Genomic DNA, 11,343 nt, shown 5'->3' on the forward strand with positions numbered 1-11,343 from the left:
TCACCCTGCAGCCCAAGACTGGTTGCCCACTGAAGCTAAGCAGGGTTGAGCTGGTCAGTACCTGGATGGGAGACCTCCTGGGAAAACTAGGTTGCTGCTGGAAGAGGTGTTAGTGAGGCTAGCAGGGAGTGCTCACCCTGCAGTCTGTGTTAAGTCCTAATGCCCCAGTGTAGTGATGGGGACACTATACTGTCAAAAAGCACCATCCTTCGGATGAGACGTTAAACCGAGGTCCTGACTCTCTGTGGTCATTAAAAATCCCATGGCTCTTCTCGTAAAGAGTAGGGGGTATCCCAAGTGTGTCCTGGCCAAATTCCCTCCACTGGCCTTTGTCAATCATGGTCTCCTAATAATCCCCATCCACTGAATTGCCTCTATCACTCTCTCTCCTCTCCACCTGTAGCTGGTGTGCACTGGCGCTGTACTGTGACTGCCGTCGCATCATCCAGGTGGATGCTGCACACTGGTGCTGGTTGAGGAGAGACCCCCTCATATGATTGTAAAGCGCTTTGGGTATACAGCAATACACAATAAGCGCCTTATAAATGCCTCATTCATTCATTCACATATAGGAATATAATGGTTAAAGCCCTTAGGCCTAAGGTAGGAAGATATAATTTCTTGAATGTTCAACCATAACGTTTGAAATGGAGGGGAGTGGGGTAGTACACAGTTTTCTGAGAATTACCCATTGACACTTGCAACCTCGGGTTAGTCAGTTTTGCTCACCACATGAATTTGTCTCTTTCTCTGTCCATAACTGCCTTGAAGGTTGTAAAATGAAATCATCTCCCCACTTACCATTTCTCAGACTCAATAGCAACTCCCCGCCTGAATGTTTTCTAGTCAGTGGATCGATGTTTTCTTCTGAAGTACTGGTTTGACGGGATGTTTCACGATGAGGCTCATTTAACTTAAGCTGTGCTTCTGAAGAACTGATGTTTAAACACTCCAATAAATCTGACGCTTACGTCCTAAAAAGCATGGAGTCTTTCTTATTTAGATGTATGATGTTGATTAAGTATAAATTAGGCCCAGCAAACCACAGACAGACATTGAACTGCGTTGTTATTGCTTTCCTCTTTTACTGGCATAATAAGCATCATCAAGTGTAGCGTTTCAAATAAACAAACACAAATACTCATTTACAAACAAACATTGATGGATACCTAAAAACAAGGCCATACTAGAGTTAGTTCTTTTGAAGGAATTAGTTGATATGACATTGATGTCATTGACAGTGTCCCTCAATCTGGTTGAATATATAGTGCACAAAATAGAACTTTCATTCTGGTCCTCCATGATTCCTGAACTGAAAAAATGACAAATGAGTCTGCTTTGAATAGACACTGGGCTTGCTATAAATGACAGACACATGGTTGAACATGCACAGTTGTCTTAATTCTGCACCAGAGCAAAAGTGCATAGCAAATGCCCTGCTTCATATGTGTCCGTGTGAGTGTGCGTGTGGATTGGATTGTGTGGTGGATTGCTCAGATAACTTGCATTCCTCTACTGTGGTTCCTTGTATTGCTGTGGACAGAGTCTTTTGTAAGTGAAAACAAAACTTGATTTTGCCACACAAAAATATACACACTGACACAGCAGCTGAAATTTGCTTTCAGTAACTGTTTAAACCCCCAAGAACAGAAATAGATGTTTGTTTCTTGCAAAAACATTGATTTTGCTGCTGAATTTGTTTAATAGTTGCCCTTTGTACAAATTTATATTAAGTCCTGTTCATTTGGACTGCATCGGTTAATTCTTGTCCCTGTAAAGCTGATAGGGCTCCAAACACCTGTAGGAAGGTCCTGAGGTCACGGCCCTTGTGCTAACAACCTGACTGACATCACTTCCAGAATTAGCATTCAGGTTGTGTCTTTCTCTGGTCTATTGTGAGATTGTGAACCAGAGGTCACGCTGGGTTCCAGCACAGATGGCTCTGAGCTGCATCCTCTGGATTACTGGAAAATCGTGAATACTCTGCGACTGGTTGTGAAGTGTGTGTGTCCTGTCAGGAAGAGCATGTGTGTATGATTTTCATTCTGCCGTCCCTGGTTGGTCATTTAAGGGGCTTTGGGACATCCTGTGCTCTGATGTGATCATAGGCTGGGAAAGGAGGTGTTAAAACACCTTCCTGGCTTTGTGTTGCATATGTGTCTGTGCTGGATGTGTGTGTGTCTGAGTGTTTGTGCACGTGTAACGACTAAAACAGGGTGCTCCCTGCGTCAGCTTTGACTCGTATTGATGTTATGTGAGGCATGTCATATATGTTATTGCTTTCATGTAATTGTTTTCCTCCCCTTTCTCCCTTCAGGTTCTTCAAGGAACTTGAGGATCGGCACCAGCAGAACATTGTAATCAGTGACATAAGTGACATCGTTATAAGGCACGCCCAGTCAAACTTTGACCCCTATGTGACATACTGCTCGAATGAAGTGTACCAGCAAAGAACCCTGCAAAGGCTGCTGTAAGTACAGCGCAGACTGTCACTGCTTCGACTGAAAGTCATGTCTGACTTTTATCATTTAGCCCTGAAGATATGAAGCTTTTTCTGTACGGAGATCAGATTTCTATGGAAGCCTTTTTCTGCCTCAGAGTAAAAATAAAAAGGGTAGTTGTGAGATTGTTTAAAATGGGGAAAAATTATATTAAATAAGAGATGAAGTTAAAAAGTCACATTGCGAGAAATGGAAGTGTTATTTGCAAGATCACACTGAGAGATATTAAGTTCAAATTACAAGAAACAATGTCACGGTTGCAAGAAATATAATCACATCGTGAGATGCCATATGGTCACAATTGTGAAATATAAAGGTGTACGTATAAGAAATTTTGAAATTGAAGTATTACACGTGGAGCTCTTTCGAAAACTTTTACTACGTTTTTACCATTACAACTGTTGAGATTAACTCATCGTGAAAAGTGTTGATTATAGCATTATATATAGATCTACTCCTGTCGCATGAAAATTTCATTGAAGCAGATGATGACAGACTGTTGAACACATGCTCGTCATTGTAACTCGTGTTTTGCACTCACAAATGCTTTCATCATAACTAACAGTGCAAACGTGATGTAAATAAGAGATTCATTGTGCAGTGTAGACTGCGTCATTGATAATAAACTCACACTGTGTGACTCCCGTGATTATAAAGCGGAGCATTCATTGACTGCTTTATATATATAATTTAATCACAATTTAAGTAACAGATTATTTTCATGCCACTAAAAGAAACAACGTCTAGTAAGTCACTGGCTTGATTTACTGACACATAAACGGCAATAAATTATTGAGACAAAGAACATCTGTACACAAATCATTACATATCAGAAATCACTGATCGCAGATTAGGCAACTTGGTTACTTAAATGTTGTGCTATTACTGTAAGGTCCAAGGAATCCTCAGTGAAATGTATTGAACAAACAAATAATGCTCTACAGAGACATCCACATAGTTAAAATAAATAACCACTTTCCTAGGATTACAATGCTTTGGACTAAAAATATCATTACCAATACCTTCCAGTGATCCTGTGTTGCTCTTCTCTCCTTCTCATCCGACTAACGCACCAGTGAGCAGGGCCAAAGACGCGATGATGTAGAAGTAGGCATGCAGAGGTGGTCTTTCGTTGCACTGTTACTTCATAGAGAGACAAAATCTGAAACGAGTTGTTGTTTTTCTGAGCTTGGTTTCAATAAAAGCTGTTTTTTGGACTAACAAGGAAGTTTTGAGCTCTGTTTTTATAGTACAATGAGCTCTTAAAAGATCAAGGGAAATTTGATATCTCAATTCATGACCCCTAACAGAAAGAGTCACAGCTGTGAGATATAAAGTAAAACTGTGAGAAACAAAGTTGAGGTTGTGTGATATAATCACTATTAAGTGAGACAAAGTCCCAGATGTCAAGTCATAGATATATTGTAAGTTAAAAAAGTCATGTGAGATAGAGGTGCGACTTAAAATCACCTTCTTATTTGTGATGTCTCAAAGTTATGATTAGCAAAAATACAGTCAAACTGCAAAATATAAAGTCGCAATTATGAGGAATAAAATTGCAATTACCAGAAATGAAGGTGCAACTTTTTATTTGTTGCATAGTGATATAGTTTTTTTTTTATATCATAGGGATCACATGACACTCTGCGGCCAATCACTAGTTTAACAGTCCATTTATCCCTTCAGAAATAAAAGCCCGTCCTTTAAGGAGGTACTGACACGGATCGAGGCCCACCCAGACTGCCGAAACCTTCCCATGATTTCCTTCCTCATCCTTCCCATGCAGAGAGTCACACGGCTGCCCCTGTTGATGGATGTGAGTGACATTATCCCTCGACTTCCCCTTGCCTGACCTCTGCTAACATGTCTAACACTGACATAAACATCTAGCTCTCTTGTAACTGCATTTTCATTCTTCTGACATTTATCTTGTGCTTTGATTATGTGGTTAATTTGACCTGGAGGACATTCACTGTTACATAAGACATCAAATTAAACCAATTAAAGTCTCCTGGTGGTACTTGTTTTTCTTTCTCTACTTTTCATACTTTCTTCTCAAAATTACACTCTCTTCTCTCCTTTCCATTTCATTTAAGTAAAGCTTTAGCTTTCAGGACCTTTCTGTTTAACAGTAACAATTCTGTTTAGATTTATTTATTATTGCTTGAGACCTTTCTACAGTATTTCAGCATAAGGTAAAGGGATTGAGTTGGCATGAGGCTCTTTTATTATATTTAAAAGATGGTTTAAAAGGGTTGGTGTTGTTTCCTCTCTGTCGTCTTTTCCTTCTCCAGAGGATTGTGGTTGTAAAATGAAGTGAGGGAGTAAGCTGCACTAAAGATGACCTAGAAACTTCTCCATAGTCCCTATCCTCACAACTCTTGTTTTCATTTATCGCCATCCTTCCCTTATTCCTGCAGACCTTTTCTTGCTTTCTCACCCTCTCATCTTTCCATCTCTTTGTTACTTTGTGGGTCCCCTGAGCTTGGTAGTGGGTTTCCTAGTTTAGGACAGTAGAGCTTGGCTGGCTGACTCTGAGCATGAGAATTTTGGGATTGGTTTTCTTTCCTTCTTTCTCTCTTTCTTCCCACAGCTCAGAAACAAGTAAAACTCTAGCTGGGAAATATCAGACAAGCGTGAGAAAAAAGTTTGAGAGCACTCCATTAGAGATAAAGTGTTTGAAACGCTTCAGGAACAATAAACTAGAAACTATTGTACAAACAGGAAACGAGTTCTGATGCAAGTCTATTTTAGATTTACAGCATATTAAACTGTGTACTCAAGCACCAACAGTTCAAAGATCATTTTGATTCAAAATGTTTTTGTCTTGTAGACCATATGCCAGAAGACGCCCAAAGATTCGGCCCCTTATGAGGCATGTAAAAAAGCTCTGCATGTTGTCAGCAAGGTGAGAAATGCTGGGAATTACCACTGTAGGTTTTTCTAGTGTTTGTCTGAGAAAGCCTTAGTTAATAATCACCTTTTTTTCTGTATGTCTGTATATGCAGCTTGTGAGGAAATGTAATGAGGGTGCTCGTACAATGGAGAGAACAGAAATGATGTACACCATCAATTCCCAGTTGGAGTTTAAAATTAAGGTAAGAGAATAAAACAAACGTGAAAGGAATTTAACGATTGTGCTTAATAATTCCACTGCCTTAATGATTCTTTTCATATTTTTAAGAAAGCACATACTGGTCCATACTATATACTAAAACTGGGCTATATACTAATGATTTATTAATGAAAGTACCTATAAAAAAGAAAGTTATTACAACAAAGCGGTCCTCTGAATGAGTTTCTGCTCCAAGTATAGTTTTTAAACAAGTTTCAAACATTCTCTGTCTGTCCGATCAAACTACACCCAACTCCTGCTTTGGTTGAGTCTACGTTTTTGATCTAAGGCCCTGTTTACACCTGCCATTAAGATGCGTTTTGGTAGATCAGATTACAATTAAACGATGGAGACACATTCCTGTTTACACCTGCTTTTTTAATCCATCTCTTTAGTCCACTTTCGACCACTTTCCTTATTTCTTTAAGGAGAGGGTCTATGAGTGGGTGTATGTATGGGCCTTTTCTGATATTTTGATCTAATATTGCAAAATAAGCTCTTGCAATTGAATTATGAACGTGAAAGGAGACAGCGGAAAAGCAGCTTTGAGAGCAGCAGCTTTGCTCTGAAAGCCACACAATTACTCCCAAAGCAGTGGGGTTGTGTTAGAATCAGGGATGGTATAAGAACATTTTGCTTTTTAAACTTTTTCACCTTCACACAAAACTTATGATTTCAGATTATTTTAAATCCTGCCTGGCTAGTGCAATTGAGCAACATGTAACTTGCTCATTGTAACTAAAGTTTTGATTTCCAGTCCTACAGAGATTTATGCTGGTGTATGACATCTCCCATAGAGCAGTTATGTCACTCTCTTCCTCCTATCTGTGCTGTCTGACGTTATGTCTGTAGTATCAGCTGATGAGGAACATTAACTAAAACTCAGCTGCAGAGAAATGCAGATCACTACACAAGAGTTACATGTACAGTTTTGCAGACGCAGACTGTCTTAAGTGGAGAGGAAATATGTCCTTAATCATATGAAGCATGTGTATCCTTTTTGTTTCCTTACTGTAAACACAAAGTGGTTTGTGGTAATGTCTGTGTCACAGCTGGGGGCCTTCTTAGATTCTCTATGTAGAGTTGCACAAATCCTAGTTATTGCAGAGGTTAATCCAACTTGTTAAAACCTGAAGAGTGAAAGGATCTGGATCTGGTTAAATGTGAACTATATGCTCTTTTTTATCTCACAGAGATTAGCAAGAGTTTAGACTGTCAGCCTTTTAATCATGGGATTCACACGCCTTCACCTTCATGTAGTACCTTGTACCACAAGTAGCAAGTAAACTTGTGGGTTTTTGCTGCTGTTTATTTTACTTGTAAAACTTGTTCGCACACTCTCACCTGATACACACATGCTGCTCACTCGCTGTGGGTCTTCTGTTCATCGTGACATATTTTTCACTACGTTATTCGCAAACATGTTGTGCATGTGCAGTTTAAATTTACTTTGCATGTGCACAGTGATGCACTGGACACACTCACTAGAAATGCAGATCACTACACAAGAGTTACATGTACAGTTTTGCAGACGCAGACTGTCTTAAGTGGAGAGGAATATGTCCTTAATCATATGAAGCATGTGTATCCTTTTTGTTTCCTTACTGTAAACACAAAGTGGTTTGTGGTAATGTCTGTGTCACAGCTGGGGGCCTTCTTAGATTCTCTATGTAGAGTTGCACAAATCCTAGTTATTGCAGAGGTTAATCCAACTTGTTAAAACCTGAAGAGTGAAAGGATCTGGATCTGGTTAAATGTGAACTATATGCTCTTTTTTATCTCACAGAGATTAGCAAGAGTTTAGACTGTCAGCCTTTTAATCATGGGATTCACACGCCTTCACCTTCATGTAGTACCTTGTACCACAAGTAGCAAGTAAACTTGTGGGTTTTTGCTGCTGTTTATTTTACTTGTAAAACTTGTTCGCACACTCTCACCTGATACACACATGCTGCTCACTCGCTGTGGGTCTTCTGTTCATCGTGACATATTTTTCACTACGTTATTCGCAAACATGTTGTGCATGTGCAGTTTAAATTTACTTTGCATGTGCACAGTGATGCACTGGACACACTCACTAATGCAACCATATTTACAACCTGCTGCTTGAGCAGTGTGGGAAAGTTCTGCTGGCACCTTTGATACCAGCAGATGTCTAGAGGGTTCTGCATATAATCACAAGACTTTGCTGAGTCCAGCTGTTAGAAGGTCAGTAGATCTCAAAGTTCTTTGTGACTTAATTTCTAGCTGTTGCAACAGTATGTGTCACAGTGTGACTTTATTGCTTATTTTAAACTTTATCTCAAAATTACCAGGCTTCCATAGATATCAGTCAGTGGATCTCATTTACTAACCATGTGATATCTGCATGAAAGCATTTTCACAAACACTTCACTTCCCGATGAACAAAATCAAGTTGTGCCTTACATTTTTCTTCTAATTTATTAACATTTTACTTGTTTATACATCACAATAGATAAGAAAACACAAATTCAGTATCATGCCATTTTTAAAAGATGTTTGTTGTGTTCGAACTTGCTTTGAAGACAGCACACTTGCCACACTTGATCTTTCTGGACATCTTCTCATGTGTCCTATGTGAGAGTGTAGTATGTTTGCTGAGAGTAACAAAAGGCTTTGCGAAAACCCTTTATATGGAAATGGTTTGGCCCTGTTTTATGCAAATTAATGTAGGCACATGGCTGCTAATCAACATTAGAATGAGGTTAAAAGAACAAATTGCTTTGTGAAGAAAAATTGTCATCGATCGATTATGAAAACATTTCATTTTTAATATTTTGATTAACATTACATCACATACATTTTAATATTTTGACAACAACGCATTGGAAAAACAACGAAGTATGGGTATTGTGTACCATTTTTAGGTTTAAAAACTCCTATACGGAGCAAAACTAAAGCAATGAAACTGAACACAGGGATCTTGAGACAGATTTTTTTAAAGCAGGCTGATTAATTTTTTTATTGTTTAGCGGTAAAAATGACCGAAATGCGCATCCCTATCTTAACTATTTATTTCACTGTTCTAAATGTCCATGATTTGTTTTAAAAATTAGGTCTTGTTAACTTTCTTCATGTCGGTCGTGTTGCATTGAAACATTAATTATTCTGTCTGGTTCACATTTTCTCCTTTCACACTTTCTCTCTGCAGCCGTTCCCACTGGTGTCGTCCTCCCGCTGGATGGTGAAGCGTGGTGAGCTAACAGCTTTTGTAGAGGAAAATGGCATCTTTTCCAAAAGGAAGTCTCGCCAGCAGGTCTATTTCTTCCTCTTCAATGATGTCCTCATTGTCACACGAAAGAAAAGGTGAGCTGGAGACCACAAATGAGATCTCTCATACTGTGTCCAAATGTACCTCTGTTCTTCCCTTGCTGTTATTGTGCCCTGGAGGATACTATAGAGAACAGGAAATTATTGTGCTAACATAAATGGATGTGGAGGTAAAGCTTGCATGTACAGGTGGGTGTGGATTGTTGCAGAGGCAGGATAAAGTTAGCTACAGTACATCACTCATACCAAAGAGGAAAAACAGAACCCAAAAATTGTTTTAAGGAAATAAAGTAACGAAGAGGGCATAACTTTGTATTTAAATAAACAGGTGATGAGATTTGTTGTTTTTGTCAGCATTCAAGATTGTAATATGATGTTTCCCTCGATTCTGATTCCTGTTTAAATTTATGTTGCCAGCTGCCACTGTGACTCAATTTTAAGCTTTTGTTGTGATTGTCCTAGACAAGTATTGTGTTTTGTGCTACCAAGCAAGCACAAAGCAAATAAAATTGAAACCAAGTGATGAAACATTATCTTTGTCATGCAGCGCTGTTGATAGTGGTGTCCAGTGTTCAGTGCATGTTCATTTGAAAATATATAAATGGTATTGTATCCAATGTTCCCTCTAAGCTGCGCGCGCGCGCTCGCGGCCGCACACTTCTTCCACCACGGCCGCGCAGAAGAAATAATGTGCCGCGCACATGCAAAAATGAGTTGGGAAAGCCATTGCAATGATCGGGTAAACCACTATAAAGTTGATGTCGCTATAGAATTGGAACCGGTGAATGCGGTTTACAGGTTTCATAGAAAGAGAATGATGTGCGCCAAATGAGTCGCTGTAGAAACCGAATACTTCAGTGGTTGCGGAGGAAATAGCTCAAATCGAGAGCCAACGCAAACACAATGACGTGAAATAAAACGTCCTCGTGTTTTAAAGAAGAGTGGCTTGATTAAGTGCTGGAAATAGCGGATGATGGGCACAGAACGGTAACAAAACTCAGCAGGGCCGTGCAGAGACCATTGGAGGGGCAGGTGCTCAAAGTATAGAAGGGGCAATTGGAGCACGGCTTTTAATAGGGCTGTGCTCCTTACTGATACGTGTATCGAAACGGATGCTTCTGTATAGCAGCAAATGCCGCGACGCAGTTTAAAAAAAAAAGAAACACAGAACAGAAAAGACCATTTTAAGTTTAAAAGTTAAAGAAATTTTTTTTGCACCTCTTAATCACTCTGGAATTAGAAACGGAATTATATTAGGCCTATTATTATTATTATTGAGTTTACAGGGTATGGTGGTTTTGCTGTTGTAAACACTACTGTTGTTGTAGAACAATATATTTCTGTCTTATTTAAAATAGAATTATATTCTAATCCTGTTCTAAATTTATTCATTTTATGAATGATAATGATAATTAAAAACAGGATTGCTAAGTATAAATCGGAGTATGAGAAAATCACTATAAGGCTGTTTTATCAGTGTTGTGATAATTATTTTTAAGGCACTCTACGTATTTTAAATAAATAATGTAATAATAAAAGTTCAAAGTAATAGTTTTTAGTCAGATAACATAAAGACAAGACCCCTCGACGCCCTCTTTTCCCAATCAAACAGCAAGAACGAAAGAGAACAGGCACCTTTATATTGCTGTGTGTGTAGAACGTTGCATTTTTAATATTTGATTTGAGTGAAATGTAAATTCGTCCCCCGCACTTTATTCAGGCAGGTGTGTTCACGTAGAGGTTTCTAGATTTAAATCTAGATTTAAAAAATCAAAGAGACAGTATCGATAGTCTATGCATGACCTGACGTTTTATTCGTATCCAAAATGAGAAGTGAATATCTGGATGCAGTGCATGTTTAATTCATACTCGAAGCCGGAGGGCGCTCTCATGCAGAAAGTCCAAAACAGACTCATAGAAGGAATGACTTATGACATACAGGAAATCCCTAATATGGGTACAGGAAATCCCTAATATGGACAAAAGCATCCGGCTATTGCTGTAGCTGAGTTGAATAAAAAGCAGAAAAAACGTGAAGACAATAAACACACGATTGCAAAAATATACGGTTTATGTGTGTTTTTCAAGTTATCTCCAGGTAATAAATAAACTATATGAATAATGCTGATTATATATAATAACTGATTGACATATCATTTAGTAGCCTATAGAAACTATAGAATATATTTCCTGCCTTATTCTGTGAGGAAAAGGTGCTCGTAGTAGCCTTTATATAAACGATCATAAAATTATCATTAGGAAAATATTGAACAAAAATATTATAGCCCCTTGCTGCAGCTAACCTTACTTCCACAGGCTACAAACAGCAATATAAACAACAACTGTGTATGCTCTCTTCACGCCGTTCTTGTAAAATAATAATAATTGAATAATGTAAGTTTACAAGCGCACCGCTCCGCTGAGAACTCCACTTAC

At 38.7% G+C, this 11,343-nt stretch overlaps 1 protein-coding gene across 1 annotated transcript in view; it reads left to right on the plus strand.

The window, feature by feature from the left end:
- The window catches only part of LOC107740944 (rho guanine nucleotide exchange factor 26), a 98,361-nt gene that overhangs the window by 38,691 nt on the left and 48,327 nt on the right, over positions 1 to 11,343 (plus strand). The window contains exons 7-11 of the mRNA XM_016553514.1: positions 2,318 to 2,470; positions 4,188 to 4,317; positions 5,335 to 5,409; positions 5,510 to 5,599; positions 8,789 to 8,943. Of these exons, the coding sequence (XP_016409000.1) occupies positions 2,318 to 2,470; positions 4,188 to 4,317; positions 5,335 to 5,409; positions 5,510 to 5,599; positions 8,789 to 8,943 (603 nt within the window). The remainder of the gene's footprint in view (positions 1 to 2,317; positions 2,471 to 4,187; positions 4,318 to 5,334; positions 5,410 to 5,509; positions 5,600 to 8,788; positions 8,944 to 11,343) is intronic.

This window comes from Sinocyclocheilus rhinocerous, unplaced genomic scaffold (genome assembly GCF_001515625.1).
Source record: "Sinocyclocheilus rhinocerous isolate Xijiao unplaced genomic scaffold, SAMN03320098_v1.1 scaffold3144, whole genome shotgun sequence".
Classification (NCBI taxonomy): Eukaryota; Metazoa; Chordata; class Actinopteri; order Cypriniformes; family Cyprinidae; genus Sinocyclocheilus; species Sinocyclocheilus rhinocerous.